We start from the raw sequence: 23,126 nt of genomic DNA, 5'->3' as shown, positions 1-23,126 counted from the left end.
TTGTAAGGAGCTGTGGACTGGACCCAAAGAGAGGACTAGGCTTGTCATTCAGCCATGAGCACAAAATTCACCAAAAGTGAGAGAATGAATAAAAGAGGAAAAACACATCCATAAAAAGCACCCATAAAATGTTTTCTTGCTGGAAGACACCAGTGGAATCCTAATAACTATGGTCAAAGTTGCCCTTTTAATAGGGATAAGAATTTTGGTAACAAATTGCTTATTCACTGTGTTTTCTTACTCCTCTGCTCCTATTACTTTCATGGCTACAATACAAAAGCCTTGACAATACCACCACCATAGAAAATGTAAAACAGAGGCAGGAAAGGCTCCAAACAGTCATGCTGTTTGTAGATAAATTAAACAAACCCAGAAAAGTCTGAGACAGCTGGAAATTTGACAGGAAAACTGGTTTTCCAGGGAGAACACTAGAGCCAATTTACAGTTAATTGCTGTGATTTGGAGCTGCTTTGTGAGTAAATACCACTATGTGATTGACCAACTAGGAAGGTAATTGTTTTCTGATCTGTGTCCATAGTGTATTTAAAAATTACCATCAGTCAGTGCCTTTCTGCAAGGTAACTAAGAAATGATTAAATTGGTAAATTTAATTGTTTTCTTGACGTGGTGTGTGTGTGTCTTTTTTTTCTTTTGGTGTGTGTTAACATTTGTATCTATGCTACTTGCTACGTGTCATATCTTTCACAGCCACAATTTTTTGAGGATCACAGCCACATTAAGAAGAAAATTCTCAGAACTGCTGGGCTGTTGGACGACGTAGGAGTTAGCAGCTGCAGTTCTGTCACTGCCAGTGTATACCACTGCTCACTAGCACAGGGAGACATCTTTGAAGACTCCAGAGCTAAATGAGAACTGGAAGGCAACCAGGTCCTGTCACAACCTAATAAATATGCCAACCAGTGTACCGTGAGAATAAAATATAGCATCACATGGGCAAAGTGGGGCCAACAGCCACCACAGGTCCTGGGGCAAGGTGTGTGGGAGGTCCAGTCTGCACCCCAAGAAGGGGCAGTACCTCAGGGGAAGGAGCAGGGCTTCAGGCGGAAGGGGCAGGTTGAAGGCAGTCAGTCCTTAGCGATGCCCAGATCACACCCCGAGGCCTGGATTTGTGCAGAGCATTGTGGCTCCATGGATTGGAACTCCAGCAGCAATTCAAAGGGTCTTAGGGCTCTGGAAACTGCTGCAGTAGCAGCAGTGGCCAGGAGTTCCTGGCTCCTTTAAATCTCCAAGCCCTAGAGCAATTGCCCCCTTTATGCTACCCCCTCTGTCGGCAGGCCTGCATGGCTACAATTGCCATGGGAAAACAGGAATCAAAGATTTCCCAAAATTGTACAGTCCTATTGATGTCCCCCTGGAAACAGCTGCAGATTATATGCATTCTCCATTAATAAAGGATTAAGGGTGGGAATATAATCAATCCCAGTGGACACACATTGGTATAAAATCACTTTTTTCACACAAAGCTGATTTCATTTTTTGAGGACATTAAGTTTGGTTGATAAAAGTAACTGTAGGTACTTTTGTAAGGCGTTTGACTTGGTACTGCATGGCACTTTCTTTAAAAACATAGCACTGTACAATATCAATAAAGCACACATTAATAATGGATTAAGAACCAGCTAACTAATAGATCTAACACATGCTGTCATGGGGAAACCACTGCCTACACTGGATTGTCACAGAATTTTGAATCAAGTTCAAGGTCTAGGCCCTTATCTTCAGAGGGATCCATGGTACCAGGATATCAAACAAGATCATCCAAAACTCTGGGACAGAGATCCCTCCAGGAACAAAGGACCATTACAAACCTCAACATTTTCTGCTCCAAGTGCATGTCCTGCTCTAGAGCCTCACATTTGGTAATCCCAGCAACTGTGGGCAACACAACTGAGGACAGATATTTCTGGGAATGTGCTTGGGGAGAGAGGAAAGGATGGGGCCTCAGACAGAAGGGGTGTGTCTGCAGCTTCAGTAGCGATTTAAATGGCCAGGAGCTCCAGCCACCTCAGCTGCTGAGATCAGTGGCCCTTACAGACTAACATTAGAGTCAATTCAATCAGCAGATTCTAGTCCCAGGAGCATATTTTGTTGAGGAAACACCATGTGGATGTGTTTCTGAAATGAAAGGTTTAACTCCAAATTGGACCAAAACTAAATTTCAGAAAGTCAGCATTTCTCATAAACCGCCAATTCACATTTCAGCCAGCTCTATAGGTGAGACTGATAGTGGGATACCATATGTAGTTCTGGTGTCTGTAGTTTTAGAAGCATGTTTTAAAAAATTGGAGAAAGAGCAGAAAAAATTATTTCTGGGCTAGAGAAAATGTCCCATCCTAACAAGGAAATATCTATGATCAATGTCTTCTTGGATAGGGAGGAGGAAAGGAAGGGAACTCAAACACAAAATTTTCTCCCAAGAGATTAGAGAAGTCCACACTTTGTGGGAGACAGAGTCGAGTTTTTCCATATGGTGTCTTCTTCTTGACATGTATGCTGTTTGAGCCAAGTGTGTAGGCAACAAAGGGATTCATATAGGTACAGGATGCCATAAGACCTAGAAGGACGACACATGAACAGAATGAAAAGGCTGGATACCAAGATGACTGGAATCGGATCCAAAGAAGGGATATGTTGCCACTGATAGAGTCCAGTGTTGCCTCAGTAAACTTTATAGTCTACGTAGAACTAAATCAGACTTTTCTATATTTATATCAAGTCCCAGTGAGCACAAAAGATTAGGCAGATATGAGATCACTCTCAGAATCTCCTGATGAGAGCTCCCTATCAATAACCAGTTCATGAAGGGGAATAGTGATGATCTGTAACAGTGAAAGTAGGAGACCACAACTAATAGCACCTTTGTGAATACTCTTGCCACAGTTGTGAGGCCAAAGGGGAGCATGCCGTAATGACAATGATTTGAACCTTCAGTGAACTCAGGAATCGTCTGTGTGTGGGATGGATGTCCATGTGAGTACAGGCGTCCTTCATGTCAAGAGTGGTAAACCAGATGCAGTTGTTCAGAGGAAGAATTACTGATGCTAGGGTGACTCTCCTGAACCTTGTTTTTCCAGATAAAGACATGAAGCTACCTGCTGTCTGAGATGGGTCTCCATTCTTTCTTCTTTTGGATATGAGAAAGACCCTTTTCCTTTGTGCTGGGAATATCCCAGTTTTATGGCTCCCTATTGATTAAGAGAGTCTACTTTCTGAATGAGCATCCTTTCATGGGAGTGGTCTCTGAAGATGGATGCCCATGGGGGAGGGAAGGTTGGAGTGGAACAGAAGAACACTATGGCAAAGAAGATATGAATGATGTGACGAGCCCATTTTTCTATTATCATTTGCTAGGCTTGGGAGAAATGAGCTAGGCAGTCACCAAAATGGGTGACCAATTGGGTAGATAGACTGGCAACTGGTTTGATTCAGATCTCTCAAAAGTGTTTGTTAGCTCAAGGCTGGGGTTTGAAAGAGAAAGAGGTGAAAACATTATACTTGTTCCCTCCATCCTCTGCCATTTCTATAGTGGCTTAAAGCCCCTTTGATGGAAAAGGGTTGAGATGTTGAATGCTGCTTATAAGACTGTGGTCTATGGAATTTCCTCCTGGATAGTGAAGTGAATTCTTATGGAGTGGAGGGTTCCTTTGAGTCCTTCAATGAGCATAAATGATCACCCATATGCTCACTGAACAGGCCATTCCCTTAGGGCAACTCCTTTCATTATAGAGTTGATTTTCCCAGGGAATTATGAGAATTATGGTTGAATAAAAAAGCCAAAGTTATCGACTAGGAAGCTGTGTCAGCTGCGCTGAGTGAACTTGAAGGGATGATCTGGCAATCAGTGTACCTATCTCAGTAAGTGCTTGGAACGGCACTCATTCTTGTTGCATGAGTTTGTCGGTGAATTCCGTGAACTTGGAATAATGAACAAAATCATATTTAGGCATTAATGCATGACAATTTGCTATGTGGAATTGCAGGTGGGTTGCAGTAAAAAACTTCATTGCAAATAGATCCAAATGCTTAGCTTTCAGGATCCATCCCTTCTGTAATGAGGATGTTGCCTATTTGTGGCAGGCTGGATTTCTAAGGAGTTCAGGATAAGGGGTGTAAATAAAATCTCTGCACCCCTTTCTGGTATGAAGTATTTCTTTTCTGTATTTTTTGGCATGGGAGAACATGTGGCTGAGGTATGCCAGATCACCTTGCAGCCTGCAAAACAGAAAGCAGCGCCTTGCTGGGTTCACACTCTGTAGGATGCCCACGAGTTTATGAAGTGCCTCTGGTACCTCTGCTGGGGAATCTGGAGTACTTTTGCCACCCTGTTTAGTGAGTCTCGGATTTGTTTGTAATCATTAGGCAGAGAAGACGAGGCTGGCACCATGCTGAATCAGGGGACGAATATGATATAGTCCCATCGGAGCAGGTAGTTCCATTGATTTTAGTTCTTACCTCTTTATCCATTTCCTGAGTTTCCATCTCCTCCCTGTAAGAGAGGAATGATATGATTCTCAAAGAGATCTAATTGATTCTGGACTGTGCTTGTATGGGTCCCATAAAAAGACTGGCAAGTGGACACAAAAGGTGGCTCAGTAGGTCTTGATGACATTGTGTGTCACAGGTACCAAAGTTAGTTCACTATCTTACAAATTTATAGGCTCCGATTCCATGGCCTTCATTGCCACTAAAGCAGACATTGTAATTCCTTAGTAGTGGAACATATTAGAAAGCAGCTTTTGTGCTCTCTTCTGCCATCCCCAGACCACTGGCATCAGGATGTCTCTTGAAATGATTGGATCTGCAAGGATGGGATACTTGGGATCTGGGAAGGATTACTACAGCCTTAAGGGAATGTATCTCTCCTGACCTAGACAATGAGGGACGATGAGGCTGATTTTTTCTTACAGACAAAATCACTGTGGCCAGAACTCTAGGTGCTGATCATTCCTCATTGGAGTGCAATGGTACTGCCAATGCAAGGGTGCTTGGTGCTTTTCCTTTGTTAACAAAACATGATCCTTCTCCTGTGGGTGGTAGCAGCCTCAGAATGCTCTTGTGCTTAGGATCTTGGAGACTTGCACCATGCCTCTTGTGACCATCTTAGCCTCCTGCACTGGGATGCAACTTAGATGGTGTTGGTAAAGAAGTCTTTTTTGAGGTGTATCTAGAGGAGGATTTCCCTCATTTGTTATGACAGCATTTCTTGACCTTTTGACGCCACTATGAGGAAATATCTTCAGGTCTCTCCTCTGAGCCCCAGAACTGAAGGCAAGTTCTTCTGTGCCTCTACTTTGCCCTGGGTCAGACTGCTGAATTCATAACAAGATCTTTGAAGCCTGTACTCATAGGTTTGATGGGTTCTGTTAGGAAACAATTGGCAAATGCTGCACTTCAAAGTAGATGTGACTATACCCAAAGTAGCAGAAGTGCTTCAGGTGGTAATTGCTGACCAATCACGTTGGGAGGGGGGGGGAAGAGGTCTGAAAACACAGTTCTTGAATCCTGGGAACTTGGTCATGATCTCATAACGGGATATGTGTGTGGGGGTACTTATGTCCCAACTAGCTAAGAACTAAGATGACATCTACAACTATATAAAGACTACAGACAATTATGTTCCAAACTGTGCTTGCATTCCTAGAATTTTCAGTGTGCTAACTGAACCATAGCAGTGCGTTGATTGGATGCAGCAGGAGTGCATGGCTCCCACGATCACTGTTGTGTGCAATCAGCACACATCTCACTTCACGTACATGTCACTTTAGCAATACCAGTAGGAAAAAAACAATGTGGACAGAGATCATCGGAATCTTGTAACCCTGAATGTGGGCAACAGTAAACAAAATGCCTCACGGACCACACGTGGAACCCTGTCTGCCAATCACTGACTTATACCCTTCTTTTGTAGCACGAAGAGGAGAAAGACACAGGCATGGGCCAATAGAACCGCTAGCAAAAATCTTCCCATCTCTGGTGCATGGAGCATGTGTGCACCGACAGTAGGCCATTACTTAAAGAAAAAAGAATGGCTGGAAGCTGAATTAAAAAAGGAATGAATTTAACCACTGGAACAAACCATCAATGGAAGTGATAGATTCTCCATCTCTTAATGTCTTCAAAGCATGATGATATGCCTTTCCTATTGGTATACTTTTACCAAAACTAATTTATTGGAGTCAATAAAGGGATAACTTGGTGAATTTTAATGGTTTTATATATATGGTAAGAATATATGGACTTCCTCACCTTAAATTCTATGAATTCTCATTCCTAGTCCCCACATTCAATTTTAATACTGGGGTTGCACAAATCACACACAAATTATGACCTCTTGTATATCATAGGTCTTTATATTTCAGTCACATTCCCATATATTGAGCCAAAAGAATCTAGTTAGAGATAACAGAATGTCATTCATTCAGGGACTAAATTGAGTGCCATAGCCAAAGAACACGATCGACTAAGATGCTAAGAGAGCAAACTCCAAGGTCTATCCAATCTGATCTGGAGGAAAATTCCTTATTCCAAATCTGGAGAACAGTATGACTCTGGACAAGACACACAAACTACAGGTTTGGCCAAGCTTTGATAGTTCAGAGGAAGATGGAAAAAACACCAATCTAGAATACAGCTAACTAATTTTGTATTGTGAAAAAATCCTTCCTGACCCCCGCAGGAAACTAACCAAAGCCCTGATACATGTGATTTGATTGAAATCATTATATATATATATATATTTAAATGTCGATAATAGCTTTGGCAAATTCACTTACCTGAGTCCAGAGCAGATACTGACACTGACTGCAGAGTCAGGATACCCTAGCACGGTACCATGATAATAGCAGTGACCCTAATTGAAAAAAGGAAGGAAGGAGAAATCATTTAGGTAATCATAAATTCTGTTCTATGCCTTGTTTTATGAGGGTCTCTCTATCTAAACCTTTCCTCTGATATCAAGCTGCAGCATCCAGAATTCCATTTATAGTAACCTTTCTGTCTCAATGAAATATTGTCATGAGCATTTTCAAAGTTTAATGTTTGACCAAAGGAGTCCACACACAAGTACCTATGACATCCCTACTTACTAACAGACAATAACTTATTAAAATGTAATAAGTTTTTTCTCCTTGGTTATGTTTTATATTAGCTAGGATATGGGCATTTTACAAAATTAAGCATTGGAACAAATCACACTGACATCAACATTTTGCTTAGATATAAATTTTCTTTAGTAAGATTATGTAAATTCATAGGAGGTAATTAAGCATACTGTGAGGTATATTAAAACTTGTCTCAAATCTATGGCTTGAAAAACTCATAGGATTAATGAAAAGTGGGTTGGTAGGGAAGCAGCTTATTAAATTAACTAGCTGAATAGCAGCACATTATTAGCAACAAGAAAACTAAAAGGGTCTTCTATTTTGAAAGGCAACAATCCTTTTTTGTGTAATGGCAGTGTTATTGTATTTCTTTAATAATCCAACTGCTTGCAAAAGGCAACCACAACACAGATACTGACTCAATAAAGATACATATCTCTCTGCAATCAAAATTAATGTTATTGTTGATTAAAGGTTACACTACATCCCCAATTATGTGACTGGCTAGAAATTATTATTGTGTTACATCCAGCATTTCTTTCACAGTTATTGTGTTACATCTTTTTTTTTCACAGATTCTTTAAATGCTATCTGGAAGCTAAAAATACTATTGTAAAAGGTTGCTATCTTATTAGTGCAAAGGAAAGTTATCACTCATGTTTCAACTGACAGTCATCTCACTATGCCTTTTTATTACTTGGTTCGTTCACATTTAGCTGCATTAATTAACCTTTTCAATGTCAGGGAATGGTTTTCAATTACAGATCCTCACACAACATACTTCTAAAAGCCCACCTTGATTTCTTAAAGAAAGCGATGGAATAGCTGAGATATAAATCCTAAGCCAATTAGGTTACTTCATGAGAAAATGTTTATTTGGAGTATTTTTTAAACATGAGAATGTGACAAAATAGAGAATAGTGGGTTATACTCTGAATTAAATTTATATGGTTGGCCATGAAATACAATGAAAAAACTGTGTGTAAGTGACTTAATGTTACTGTGTCTTCATTATTTGACTCAGTAAAGTGCTAGTAACACTCTGATGAGAAAGAAAATCACAAACAAGTGGAACAATTCCACACATTAAATTATCTTCTAAAGGACTGCTTTACTAACAATTAAAAACATGCAACTGTTAGACATGACAATAATATTTCTGCTTTAAAGACAATGATCAATTAAACTCACCCAGTCCTTAACCGGAGAAAAACCTGGGCTATCATTCAATGACATTACACAAAATCACAGGACTGTACGGAACGTCAAGAGGTCATGAAGTTCAGTCTCTCCTCCATGGCTGGACCAAGCATCATCTAGACCACCCCAACAGGTGTTTGTCTAACCAGCTCTTAAAAATCTCCAATGACACCTCCCCAGGCAATTTCTCCCATTGGCTCATAACATCTTCATAAAATGCCACTGTGGCACAGTTGCGCTGATGCAGTATTTTAAGTTTAGACTTGCCTGGACTGTGAAAGTGTCTGGTGAAACAGGAAGGGGGAAGATGATTCCTAGGCTGATGTAACTGACATTATCAAACAGTGTATTATAGAAATGGTTCTTATTCTTTCTCACTCCAGACACACTTGATATTTCATTAACTTTGAACTCCTCGTCTATTCAGTTTCATAACTTCTTCAAGATCCACATGCTACAAGAAGGTAAGATTCCTTCAAATTCAATATTGAAAACAGGAAACCTATCAGATCATATCCTGTGATTGAACTAGTGGAAAATTGATTTCTAGCTCAGTAACTCAGCTGAGTTACAGTATTTTTCACCCATCCAAAAAATTTGTTATTTTAAATTACTGTACAAGTAGCTAATCCCCCTAAAAATGAATCATTTCTACAGTTAACTGATTTGTCGTATTTAAAGCTGTGCTCTGGCTTTATTTCATACCATTAAGTAATAAAGCAGTGGTTAAGTTTGACAATACTAGGGTTTTTTTAGAGGAGTATTTACTATAAAGGTTATGAAAATACAATAGTAACATCTGCACCAAGCAAGTGCTCAGATTTAGGACTCCAAATAACACAATGACCAAAACCCAATTTCATTTCTACAGCCAGGTAACTATAAATCAGAAAAGTGAATTAGATTAGAGTCCACCATAAAGGTACTTAGCCATACTGAGTGAAAAAGATATAAAATCAAATTACAGAATCTCTGGTCATTTCTTTTAGACAATACTGCAGTTGCTTTTGATAAAAAATGTGTTGTATTGGTCTCTTGAAACTATTTTAGGACACAAACTGCACCATTAGTACTATTCATTTGAGGTCTTTCTGACATCATTGTACCAAAGTACATTGTCTACTTAAAACTTTCCTTTAAAATGAATTTGTGAAGAGGAATAAATTCTATAGTCAGCAGTACACATAGCTGAGATTAGTTTGCTTCAACAGTTAACCACAAAGGTTGCATATCCTTTCCTTGTGTGAATATTAAGAATTTTTAGACCATTTTGAATTTTCTCATCTACCTGACTTTTCATTGTTTACTTACAGCAAATCACCAGCATAGACGATAGACTCCTCCTTTTATTCAGGTAGCTTATGGGAGAGGTATTGATATTACACAATCTTTCAAAAGAAGTGATCAACTATTGTCCATTGCACTAATTCGCAACAAGATATAACCACATGCATGCATGCTATGCAAATGGACACACATAAGCATGTGCGTGCACACAGAAAGAAGTTGACAACTGTACAAATGGATTGCTTTATTCTGGATATGTCTGGCTTTTCATATTGAAGATATTTCTTAGTATTAAAAATATGTGAATGAAAACACTTCCTTTTTGTCATTTAGACTCATCACTGACAATATGGAGCGAGATGCTTCTGCTGATACAGTAAGTAAATAATAAATACATATTCCATATTCCATCTGAGCTGGATCTACTCAGCCAGATAAAAGATGAACTTTATAATTAAAATCAATTAGTGCACTGTTTTTAATTAAGGAATTGATATTTGCTGTCAGAGGACAAAAAAGCGAGTGCCTTAAAACAGTACTTTATTTATAAAAAGCATTTTAAAAAGAGAAAATAGGTATTTTGTGGTGATTTTAAAGTTAGCTTGATATAAAAAAAATCTAAGAACCTGATTAAAAAAATAACAAGATACATCGGGCTCAGCTGACAACAAGGGTGAAGTGGAGGGGGAGGGAGAGGGAAATGGGCAATTGGCCTGGGACATGGAAATTTAAAGGGGACTGAAGTTCCCAGCCCTGCTGCTGTGGGTCCCATTGTATTGCTGCAGGAGTGCTGCCCTGCACAGCTCTGAGGGCTGGGGGTGCCTGCAGTCTGGGCAGTGCTAAGGGCTGACTGCCCAAGGCTTCAGCCCTTCTGCCCGAGGCCCCACCCCTTCTGGTGTCATGTTAGTCCCACTGCATCTGGCTTTTGCATTGTGGAAATCCACACAGACCTTGAAATGCCTTTATCCAACCTTCCACATGGCACTGTGAAAGCCATCTTTATTGGGCTTTCTTTTTAACTGAATAAGGTCTTCACTTCTTTTCTGTGCAACAATGGCTGTTTGTGGCCTATTAACAAACTACATAACACGTGCATTTGCAAAGAGCTGTATAAGGCTTTACAAGCAAAATTCTTATGGGCTTCAATGACAGTCACTGGTGAAATTCCCTGTGTCTCACTTTGAAAATTCCTTCCTCAAAGTTCTGGCTTAGGAACACAGGGATAAGAAGTTACCAAACGCAACAATCTAAAAAGAATACCCAGCTATCTACTTTATTTCACTGTCCATTTCCCATCCTGGCAGCACTTGTGGTATTTTAATGGAAAAGTTTTATCTATTCCTCAAGACACAAACCTTACCGTGTAATTGCGTGTGAGAATGACATCAGTGCCGTCTTTCAAATAGTGTGTTTCTGTGAAGCTATCAGCTAAGAGGCCCCTAGAAAAAACAAAAACAAAAACACACACCTGTAATGTTAGGATCAAATAATCACAACTTTTGTTCTTCCATGATTCCATCTGAGATAGAACAAGAAATTTAAAACTAAAAAAGTATGGAAACAGAATGCCTTATTACAGGTCACCATTATTAAAGTATGGACTAGTGTAGAACTAGGCACAAGATCAGGAAACATGGAACTGGTAATCACTCAAAACAGCAAAGGAACCTAGAAGGTTAGCAGGCTAAAGTTTCCTGATTAACAATAAAGTCTTTATTCAGACTGAATTTGACTAGAAGCTGCCTGACGTTCTTTCTATGAAGAGTACAAATAAACCCAGTGCAATATTGAATCCCTTATGTCAGTTTCAGTATCTTTCCAAGCAAACTGAAAATCTAGACATTTGAAATATTTTAAGAGTAATTTAGTCATGGTAAAGAGGCTGCAAAAATGATTCACATTAGAAAAAAGGTAATTTGTCCCACATTCTATCCATCATTTTGTTATTTAATGTACTATGTACATCAGCCAATGGCCAGCCACAGCTGCCACATTTACATGCTCACAGAAATGTAAAACATAGGTTTGAAAACAAACCATGGATTTATTGGACTAGTGTAATTAATTAGGTCTGTGTGGGCAATCTGGGTAACAGGGAGATGGGAGAAATGAGGTCACTGAAATATCATTAATGGGATTTTCATGAATGTTCAGCTGTAGTGTAATTCTGCTTCCTGAGAAGTCAATGGTACTCCCACTGGATGCTACTGGAGCAGAGTTAGGCCAGTGATGAATGCTTTTGAAAATTTTACCCTACAACTTCAAGGAGCACAAACCTTTTAGAACTTTGAATGTTTCAAGCAGTTCATGGAAGGGGATTATTTGTTTGTACCTCGAAGGATCTGTCGGTGTCCATTTAACTTTTGCTACATTCTTTAATCTAACAACTGATGCACCTTGTGATTTATACAGCATCTGATTGTATTAAACATAGTACGACTGACCAATGCTACTGTATAGCAAGGGCAATATCAGTTGTTTTTGAAATTCAGAGACATCTACATTCAAACAGTATTTAGCTCCCATCATCAAAGATTTCCCCAATAATTAAAAAATTGTAATTATAAGCAGAAAACCTATCCTAACATTGTCACTATTTTTCATGGTGCAAGTAGCAGCCATATTCTGTAGGAGGGGTATATTTTATGCCATAATAAGATAATGTACTCATCAAGGCACTGCTGTGCCTTCTAGCTAAAATATTAGCGGTTCTCTCTTCCTGTAATGATAGGATAATTGATTATTTTAGGCAAAAGCAACATGACCTCCAGGCACTAAGGTTAATTTACATGAGAATAGAAGAAACAAACTTGTTCCATTGATAGAAAAGGCTTGAGAGACTAAGAGGAAATGAAAGAATTCTTCTTGATAAACTGGATTAACATACACAGCCAGGGGTGGATATAGGGCAGGGCGAGCGGGGCGGTCACCCGGGGCCCCGCGCTTCAAGAAGCCCCGCGCATGTGCCGTGGCAAAGGGGGGCCCCGCGAAATTGTGCTGCCCTGGGCCCCACGAAATGGTCATCTGCCCCCGTACACAGCAGTCAATAATTTGCAAGAATAATTCAAGAGAGTGACAAAGACCATGTTCATAATGGAATTCTTTCTTCCCCACCATACCTTATCAGAAATACCTAAGCAACATACGAGTACAAGCCCCATTTATTTTTATTGAATCTTAAGCTTCTTGGTCACTTGGGCACTTTTAAAAGTTCTCTTAATGCAACATTTATGAGGTTGGCCTCCCTTTGTTTAGGGACTCAGACAACATCTTAGTAGTTTACCCAAGTAAACAAAGAGAAACGAGAAATTAATTGTTATGAAAACATGCTTCTAAGTAAAATGGGTAGAAAGTAATGTAACAGCTATCTGGGCAGTTCACTTTGCAGGGAAAAGTATATGGAAAGCAGTTGTGATGAGGACAGAGAAACTTGTCCCATGAGACTGTCAGTTGCATTAGACTGGTTTTCAATAATTGAGAGGCATGTTTGATAAAATTAACCCTTTTGTACCCAGAATATTAAAAAAATCTGAAGATTATACTATGGGTACACATACAACAACTGCTTGAAGAAAGAATTATTATTAATAAAAGACTTTCCACTTCTGACTCAAGTTCTCAGGAAGATATATAATAATGGCACTTAAAAGATTCCTGGATGATGCAATGTCAGTGAGGAAATATAAGTGATCGAAGGTGTTTTGCAAAAGAATGTCCAAACCTTGTAAATGTCCAATGCTAACTGTATCTTCTTTTAAACTACAATGAGAACAGAGATTTTTGGCACAGTTTTATAGAGTTCACAACTGCTATTTTCTAAACAGTACAACTGTGTGTGTGTGAGAATGTGCACGTGTGCATGCGTGTAAAGTTTCCCCTTGCTAAAAGCCCATAGAGTTGGGGAATCATTACTTTTGAATGCACTCTCTGACAAGGAACTGTCTTCCTTCAAATCAAGATATTGATCTGTTTTTCAATTTTTCAGCTAGAGAGCATTTCTAACAAGGTCAGAAAGGGGAATATATATTTACATTGGCTCTCAACACAGGTGCAAAAATACCATCTGTGAGTGTTTAAGGTTTTGACAAACATTTTAGTGAAATATGAAAGCTCCAGACAAATGATGATATCAAAACTAAATGTCAGTATCATCTGCAGACCTGCAATGGACCAGAGAACTGAGATTACAGAATATCTCATTGGTATAGACTTCTGAAATGTTCTGCTTTCTTTCAAAAAATGTATTTTTCATTTGGGAAGTTCATTTGTCCAACCTGGTACATCTCTATATTGCAAAGTATGGACTGTATTGTTCTGGAAATTAATATATATTTTCCAAAATTGGTGATTTTTTGCCTCTCAATTAACCCATTTCTTTCAACTTGTACACAAATGAACATCTCTGATAGATTAATATTTGTTATTATCATTATTTCATTATTCATTTTATGGTGGTTCCTAAATGCCCAATCGTGAGCAGGGATCCTTTGCACTAGAAGGATGCACTCTACAAATGTTTTTTAAAAAAATGAAAGTCCCTTTCCCAAAGAGCTTACAACCTCAATTAAAGTAGAAAATGACAAGTGGAGAAATCAAGCAAATGACGGGAAATGGAACATGAGGTAACACGAAAGACAGCAGATCTTTGCACCCCAAGTTTTAATCATGGATCTTATCTGAAATTTCAGCACGTGTTGTACTTTTCTTTGTATAAAGTCATATTTTATATTAAAAACCAGTAATATTTTTCAGTGGTTCACTGGATTGTACATGAGGCAATTTGGGTAGGAGCAAAACAGCAGATATTATGACCACACCAAGGATATGTCTGCACTGCAATTAGACACCTGAAGCTGACCAGTGCCAGCTGGCTCATGCTCACGTGACTTGGGCAAAGGGGTTAATACATTGTGATGTTCTTAAGAAAGACCTCCCACTTTGCAGAATCCTAGAGCTTGGACTCTATCCTGGACCCTGTAATTGAACAGCCCCTTAACCTTGGTCGCCTGAGTCAGCTGGCCTGGGCTTTTTTAATTGCAGTGCAGACATGCACCACGCAATTTCAGTCTTTGGGAATGGCTGCTAATTTAAGGGAAAGAATAGGGTATCTACATTCCCTTACTGCCAACACTTCTGAAAGCATCCTCATAAAGAGCAGCTGTTTGCTATTGTTACCATTTATTTAGCATTTTATGTAAGGACAAAGTAAAATCCTGTTTCCATTGCTGTTAATGAGAGTTTTGCCATTTACTTCAACAGGGCCAGGATTTCACCCAAGATGCTTGCATTAGAGGGTTTATTATTTAAATAGACAAAATATTGGTGTGACGGGGCGGGACCCGCATACCCCAGGGAAGCAGGCCCACCCTGCACTGACCCCGCGATCGCCTTTACTCTAATGGGGGCAGCGCAGGGCTCGTTAACTACGTGCGCGCAGTGTAGCGCGGCGGCGGCTCAGCTGAGCGGCGGAGCCGCAAGGAAACAGCTGGCGGGTGGCGAGGGGGGGTGGGACCGCAGGAGTTGGTGCTGGTCGACGCCGGTGACGTCAGACGTCTCCGGCTCGGCCGCGGGAGGTTTAAATGGCGCGACGGAGGAGCCGGGGGGGAGCCCTTGCTCCGAGACAAACGAAGGCGGGGTGGAAGTAGCCCAGGGCAGGGTAAGGAGCCGGCGCACCGGTGGGTTTAGGGTCTTTACCCCTCCGGTGGGACAGGTCCTGGTGACCCTGTCTTTAGGGCCCTGGGCTGGGGTCCGGGAGAGAGGGTGGGCCCGGACCCCCCTCCCCGCACTTCCGTGGCTGTAAGCACAACGACACGGAGAAAGGGGACTGGGACTGGGGACAAAAAGGGGAGAAAAAGGAGAGGTAGCAGTACGAACCCCCACAATTGGCAAGAAGATGTAACCGAGAGGCAAAGTCGATGAACAGTTCTCTTGGCATGTGCCCTGTTATTCCCAAGGTTTTCACAATAACTTATCATAGAATCATATGACTGGAAGGGACCTCAAGAGGTCATCGAGTCCAGCCCCCCGCCCTCAAGGCAGGACCTAGCTCCACCTACACCATCCCTGACAGATGTCTATCTAACCTGTTCTTAAATATCTCCAGAGAGGGAGATTCCACCACCTCCCTTGGCAATTTATTCCAATATTTGACCACCCTGACAGTTAGGAATTTTTTCCTAATGTCCAATCTAAACCTCCCCTGCTGCACTTTAAGCCCATTACTCCTTGTCCTGTCCTCAGAAACCAAGAGGAACAAATTTTCTCCTTCCTCCTTGTGACACCCTTTTAGATATTTGAAAACCGCTATCATGTCCCCCCTTAATCTTCTTTTTTCCAAACTTAATGATCTTATGAGGTGAGAGAAGGAAGCAGGGGAGGTGAGTCAGTGCTAGCCTGCAGAAGGGAATTTTGAGGAAGAGACAGGAGAGGAAAGTTGATTTCCTTGGGTCCTGGAGGAGGGAGACTGTTCATGTTGATATCATCATGATGGCTCTCAAACTCTGAGAATAATAACAAAGGTGATGATGATTAGGGCAGCCTTTACACTTCCATTCATTCCACCTAGAAGAGACAGCTCAGAAAATGCTAAATAGATTTTAACTCCAGCAAGGACCATTGTGATCATGTGAGGAAAATCCACACTCTAAGTAATGTAATTGTACAGACCTAACCCCGACTGTAGGCAGTACTACATCAGTGGAAAGAATTCTGCCATTGAAATAGCTACTGCCTCCCATGAGGCATACTGGGGAGGTTGACAAATGCCTTTGATGTTGACCGTGGAGCGTCCAGACTACAGCGCTGAGCCAACAAACAGCTTATCAGATCAGTGCGGCAGCCATTTAAATTTAAATGAAGCGGTGATTATTTAAATCGCTGTTTCATTTTCCTATGCCAGGTAGCCTAATTTACATGCCTCTGTCACCAGAGGCATGTAGTCTAGACATACCCTGACGGAAGAAGTTCTCCCATTGGCATAGGTAGAATCTTCACAAAGCACTACATGGCTGTGTAAGTGTAGATATGCCCTTTGTCTGACCTCTTGCTTAACACAGGCCATGGAGTTCCTTGCAGTAATTCCTGTTTTAAGTCCAGTATCTGTGGTTGAGACTGTTTACCTCTTCTAGAAAAAATATCTAATCTTGATTTAAAAATTTCTAGTGATGGAGAATCTACCACAAACCTGTGCCTGCTGGTTAATGAGCTTCACGATCAAAAAAGTGTCTTATTTTATTTCTAGTCTGAATTTATCTAGCTTCAGCTTCCAGCCATTGGATCTTATTCTCTGGCATCACTGGTTTCATTTATCTTCTGTGTTTCCTGGAAAATTTCAACTCCTGGATTAAGAAAGTATACCAGGTAAAATAAAACAATCAATAATAGTAACTAGGGAATTGCACCCCTTGCTCACTGTGCTAACCAATCCCCCCTCTGTCTACTGCAGTCATATTAAGTCCCCTCCAACTTGTGCCACAGCCAGAGGAGGTCCACCACCAGCCCTTCCTGCAGCCATATGGGGGCTGAAATAAGATGGTAAGGATCGGGGCTGGGGACAGGATGCTACGGCCAGATGGGGGCTACTGACCTCTTGCGCAAAAATGGCTCCTAATTAATTATGCAAATGACATGCGGCAATATGCTAATTCGCACTTCATTTGCATAGATGTAGCTATAGTGGGTGCGGTTCGCTGTCCCATGTAGTGGCACTTAGACCACTTACAGCGAGAGATAAGAATGAGTGAGTTTTACAGCCTAGGCTGTGAAACAGCTGGCTTTACAGCACAAGCTGTAGAGGCGCCTACCCTACATTCCAAAGGTCCCAGGTTCAAATCCACTCAGTGGTGATTACAGAAGCGAGGGCTCATCTGGGATCTCAACTTCATCTCTGAAGCTTGGAATGTGCTGCCTCAGCTAGGGCAAATATGTAACCCATACACCAAATGAAGTGGCTCACTGAGACAATAAGATTGAGTGAGCTCTACAGCCTAAGCTGAGACACAACTGGCTTCATAGCTCAAGCTGTAGCAGCTCCTACACTGAGGTCCCAGGTTACAAAGGCAAAGCAGCAGGGGCAGATATAGGGCAGGGCAAACAGGGCAGCCGCCCCAGGCCCCACGCTTCAAAAAGCCCCACACATGTGCCATGGTGTTGCTGCACGTGTGCTGTGGCAAAGGGGGGGCCCCCTGGAATTACACTGCCCGGGGCCCCCCAAAACTGTCATCTGCCCCTGCAAAGCAGAACTCTGGCACTAGAAGCAGCAGTGGGTCCAGAGATGGCTAGATGGGAAGCAGCAGAACATGCTGAGTGCCCTCTGGTTGTCCCCCACTAAGGTGATGACATTTGACACCTGTACTGGGTCCTGATAAAATCTTAATGTGATGTGAAAGCTCTCTCTCTCACATGTGTGTCCTTGTCCTTTACCATCTTATTTCTGCTCTTTCCTATATTCCAACTGTTGAATCAGAGTCTAGCTTAGCCAGCCAAAACTTCATATTTTGTGGCACAGTGTAAGCCTGTGAACAGGAAGGGGCAAATCAAAGCAATGCCCTAAACAGTCCAATGTTGATATTAAGTTGCCAGGTCTTGGACAAGATGATATTTGAGTAAGAAGGTTGAAAGTGAAAGTCAAACACCAGGATACAACAGAGCTTGTCTTTCTCACCAATAGAAGCCGGTCCAATAAAAGATATTTCCTCATCCATCTTTTCTCTTTTAATTTGTTTTATCAGCAGCAACAATGATAGCTCCTGTCCCATCTCTACTTCTGCTCTTTTCCCCAAAATGGTCGGTTTCATCCTGTGGTTCCTGGGTCCCTGAGGTTCCATAAATTATGTCTAAGATTTGCAAAGGCATTTGTGCCTCCATTTGAAATGGAGAACAACAAATGAGAAAAGGTTGAAAACTAGTGTCCCAAAAGGATAGTGATTATCATCTTTAATGCTACCTAAAAGGCTGTCAAGGGAAATGAGGAAAGGCTGTCAAGGGATTTTTTTCCTTCTAAAAACTCTCCCCAGCTGAAGGGAAATTCTCTTCTAGAGGTTTGCTGAAAGGAAAGGGAACAAGGAATGTTGTTAAAATGAAAGCCTTACATAACATTTCAAATGCTTTAACTATTTTTCCTTCTTTTATGTATTTTTAATAAGAGGTTAAGAATTTGAATGGTGTTTGTTCGATAGGACTAAGCAGGGTAAGGTCTCAATATATCTTGTTTAATGTTGGCCAGAGATTGGTTTATGTTAACACCTTAGGACCATATAGTCCATCTAAATTAATACAACAGCCTGTAGGGTACCCAATATTTCTTGGCAGGAAAAGCTGTTATCCCCTCTTTCAAAACATCTAATGCCTTAAAAGCTGTCTAGTAGAATAAGCATTTAGCATTAGTATCAAGAGACTAAGTCATGTAAGGGCATTTCTTGAAAGCTTATAAAAATAAGTGTAACAGGCACTCAGGTTAAAAAATCAGGAAAGGTGTGTTTGAACTTCCTATTACTGCACTAATATTAAAGTTATTAAACAACAAATTTAACATATATATCCATTAGGTAATTTAATTGTCTCCCTCAGAAAGAGATGTAATTCACTAAATTGATTTACATTTTCTTTTCCGTCTCATAGCAAAGGAGATTAATACAGGAAAGTAAATCAATTTAGATGGCAAGCTACTTAACCTAATTGGATCAATTTAATTCAGAAAGAACATGGATCAAAATAACATTAATACATCCTAGTGCAGGAGCTCTGGTTCAGTTTAAGCCCACATCTGAAATTCCAAGCACTATCAATCCACAATGTTCAAGAGGGCCAAATGATTATCAATTTCTTGCACTGCAAGAAGCAGTGGAAACAAAGGAAATAAAATATATCAGGCATCGCACTGCTGAACATATGAACCCCTCCCCCCAAAACAGAAAGAAAACTAATGGAACATCAGACGTTCCTAATTAATTCTTTGAAGATAAGAAACATTCACCACCTGAGCTAAACTGCATATGTGCTGCAGCACAGTCATGGTGTGTCTACACAGCACCCTAAACTCAAAATAATATAAGCAAAATTTACGAATCTATTTCGAAATAGCTTATTTTAAAATTTGGCATGTCTACGCAGTGCCAGATTTCGAAATAATACACTATTTTGAGCCATCCCTTAACTCTCATGCAACGAGGTTTACTGGGATGGTGAAATAGTGTGACCATTATTTCGAAAAATATTAGAAATTATGGGTTGCTTGTGTAGACACGGGATAGCAATTTTGGGGTACCTCCAGTATCCCAAAATAGCTGTGCAGTATAGACGTACGCTCAAAGACAGCTTTTGCTTTTCTGTCTCTTTGAACAAACAAGTGGAGGCTTCTCAGGGAAGAATAAGCTTTGCCTACCCCGAGGTAAGTCAAATATAGTGCAGTTATAAATTAGTTCTATACTTCTCTATCAGTTTTTGCCTACAAACTTTCAGGTGTCAGCTGCCTCCATTAGTCTAAGACCCAGAGTTACATTAACAAAAAAGCTAAAGGACCCAAAAACTTGACATGTTGATTTTTAAAAAATGCCAACCTTGCATTCAAATACACAAATAGGGATGTAAGAGAATAGCCGTTTAAGTAGGTAACCGATAAGCATAAGCTTATCGGTTACCCAAACAGCTACGTGGCTACACGCAACTCCTGGGGAGCCACCTGCTACCCCGTGTGTAATCGCTGAAATTTTCAGCAGTTTCATGATTAAATCAGTTACACACATTTTAACACCCCTATTCACAAACAGGATCTTTTTTCAATCCGCTCTCTAACAGGTATGATGGTGCAGCACAGTTTAGCTTCCTATTTCCAATATAAAACCACTGTGTTCTCAAGCAGTTATACATTATCTCCAAAGGTCATAATGATCCTTCCATCAGTTAGGGAATGCCAAACAGATATAAAATCAGAGAAGCTAAAGATGGAACAGTCAAATCTCTCTGCATATGCAGGATGTTGTACAGCAACTAATTTTTGCCTTGTCTAGTTTCAAATGCCACAAGCAATACAGCCTTTATTGTTTTACAGATGTGACTGTCATGATTTGTGATATTCAGCATAGATTTTCCGTGTTTTAATTTCTCCAAGGTACACCCCTTTTATTAGCTTAAATAATTCCTCTCTTTGGTGCATGCATCCTTCAAAAATGTAGATCATTATCATGTCGGCCCTTGAACCATTACTTAACCAAGTAATACTCCCATGAGGATATGGAAGTGCCAAGAATCATGCACATTTTATACTACTGCTACATGGGAAATGCGTGGTAATGGAATCATTCTCAGGGAGCAAGGTACTAGAGGTAGAGAGAGAGCAGCAGTGACCTCTTTCTACATCATGTTGAAGCTATGAGGCCATGGAGTAGAACAAGCAGGCTGATTTTTTTTGGTTGAACGAAAAATGGCTTTTGACTGAAATTAAATGTTAATGTTGGTTGACATGTCCCTCACCCTGCCTTTGGGATGCAGTCGGGGCGGGGGGGAAGGAGGATGTTGAGCAAAAAAGTTTGTTCCCATAAAAATGTTCAGGTTTTCCAAATAAGAAAATGTTGACACGCTTTTATAAAGAAACATTTTGGGAAATTCCTGTAAAATTAGCTATTTCTAACCAGCCTTTCCCTGGAGGGATAGGCAGGGAAGAAAGTTCCTTTTCTCTTCAGTAGCTGAGGAAGCAAGGGAGAGTTTTGAAATTCAATGAAAAGACCCACTAGGTAACATACAAAAGGTAGAAATCCCATGGAGAGCAGCCTGATAGAAAGACTAACCATCACCCTCCCTCCCAATAGCAGAGGTAGCAGTGGAGATGGGCATCACTTTTGGACCTTGGTGGACCTGTGGCTAGTCCTCTAGTTAACTGGCATCTGGTAGATACAAGCCACCCCTAGTAGATTTTTCCATTCTACCTCTGTTCCATCTCTTTATGCTTTTTTTGCCCCTGACATTTTATTTAGGCAGTTCTCAGTCCGAGCTCTCAGGCAGAGTTCATATTCAAGCCAATCTGAATTAATTTTGAGAATAAGGTCTCATAAAACAATGTATCAAATGCTTTACTAAAATGAAGATATGTGACAATAGAGCTTTGACTATGTCATTCACTATTTGTACTTAATGCTCCGCTTTATGGGCGATAGGCTGCTCATGATCCATGCTCCAAAAATGTATATGTAAAGTGCTGGGGATGATGATACTGATGGATCATGTTCCCGTACCAACAGAGCCAAGTGTTTATAGGTTTTCTTGTCAAGCTTCTGGGACTTAGGACATACTCAGGCAACTAAGTGACTTACTAAGAGAAAAAGTGCTGGGTGTGCTCAGAGGCAAATCTGATTTCTTTTAAGTGACTTTTGAGGAAGACTTAGACTCACAGATATGAAAGTGATTCCTTCGTTCCTGAGACAATCTTGCCAGAGGGCTTATGAGAGTAGATTTGATGGCATCAGTGTCAGACTTAGCAGCAGGAGGCTGACACCTTGCTGCGTCCAGCCGATGTACGAGGGGGAAGGAAGTGAAGGGTTCCCTCACCTGGGTCCAACTGAGTCCTCCTGGTCTTTTCCATGAGATGTTTTTGAAGGTGAAATTCCTGCTCTTCTTGACTACAGCTGAGAAATGAGCAGCAATACTGCTCCTCACTAAGATCTGAGCTTCCCCGAGGCAATACAAACAGTGCTGGGGGTTGTTGCTGACTCATGGGTAGGAATTCTGGACTCCAATGCCCAGAGTCCTGGGCACAGTCCAGTACCTCATGAGGTACAGATGGGGGGAGGAAGTCGACACTGAAGATCTATCTAGTACTAAAATTACGGAAACACTAAGGCTATGTCTATACTGCCGGCTTTTGCTGGCAGAGAATATGCTAATGAAGCACTCATTAGCATTTGTCGCATTGTCATTAGCATATTCTCTGCCCGAGGCTTTTTGCACAAGAGGTTTTTGCACAAAATCAAGCAGTATAGATGGATCCGTTTTGCACAAAAACTCCCTTTTGCGCAATACGGATCCGTGTACAATGCTTGTTTTTGAGCAAAAAGCCTTGGGCAGAAAATATGCTAATGACAGGACGACAAATGCTAATGAGCAGTTCATTACCATACTCTCTGCTGGCAAAAGCTGGCAGGGTAGACATAGTCTAAAAGTATTAACTGTACAGGATGGCAAAAACGACTTCCACAACTAAATTGTACCTTAAGGCATGAAGCAAAAACAATGGACACACATAGATGCTGACCAGGATTAAACTTTGGTGAGAAGGAATTGGAGAGGCAAGCCATCAGCCATGCCCTTTTGCCCACTGGTCCAAGGTGAGCCAGGACACACATGTGGATCAATAAGTACTACTTTTAAATGCCCTGACTGTGGGCACAAGCATAATCCACAGCGGACTATAATAGGGCCATCACTTGACAAATGAGCAGCCCTAATCTTTTTCATGTGCCATACCCTTGATCATCTTTGTTGTCTCCCTCTGAATCTTTTCCAGTGTCACTACATCTTTTTTGTGAT

The 23,126-nt window shown here is 40.8% G+C and overlaps 1 protein-coding gene and 1 long non-coding RNA gene across 4 annotated transcripts in view; one reads left to right on the top strand and one right to left on the bottom strand.

The window, feature by feature from the left end:
• Nucleotides 1–23,126, bottom strand: part of ADAM12 (ADAM metallopeptidase domain 12) — a 303,749-nt gene that overhangs the window by 115,925 nt on the left and 164,698 nt on the right. For all 3 annotated transcript variants that reach the window (XR_012905666.1, XM_025188248.2, XM_075935285.1), the window contains exons 4-5: nt 10,969–11,047; nt 6,795–6,871 (exon numbers count right to left, since the gene is read on the bottom strand). Coding sequence is in view for 2 of the 3 variants with exons in the window: in XM_025188248.2 (XP_025044033.1) it covers nt 6,795–6,871; nt 10,969–11,047 (156 nt within the window). In the remaining variant the exon portion in view is untranslated. The remainder of the gene's footprint in view (nt 1–6,794; nt 6,872–10,968; nt 11,048–23,126) is intronic.
• On the top strand, nt 15,182–18,294 carry LOC142830434 (uncharacterized). The gene is made up of 4 exons (XR_012905667.1): nt 15,182–15,264; nt 16,849–16,967; nt 17,053–17,141; nt 18,182–18,294. It is a non-coding gene; the product is annotated as an uncharacterized LOC142830434 (long non-coding RNA).

This window comes from Pelodiscus sinensis, chromosome 8, assembly GCF_049634645.1.
Source record: "Pelodiscus sinensis isolate JC-2024 chromosome 8, ASM4963464v1, whole genome shotgun sequence".
Taxonomy (NCBI): domain Eukaryota; kingdom Metazoa; phylum Chordata; order Testudines; family Trionychidae; genus Pelodiscus; species Pelodiscus sinensis.
The sequence above is the reverse complement of the archived record's forward strand: the minus strand, read 5'-3'. Positions and strand labels throughout refer to the sequence as shown.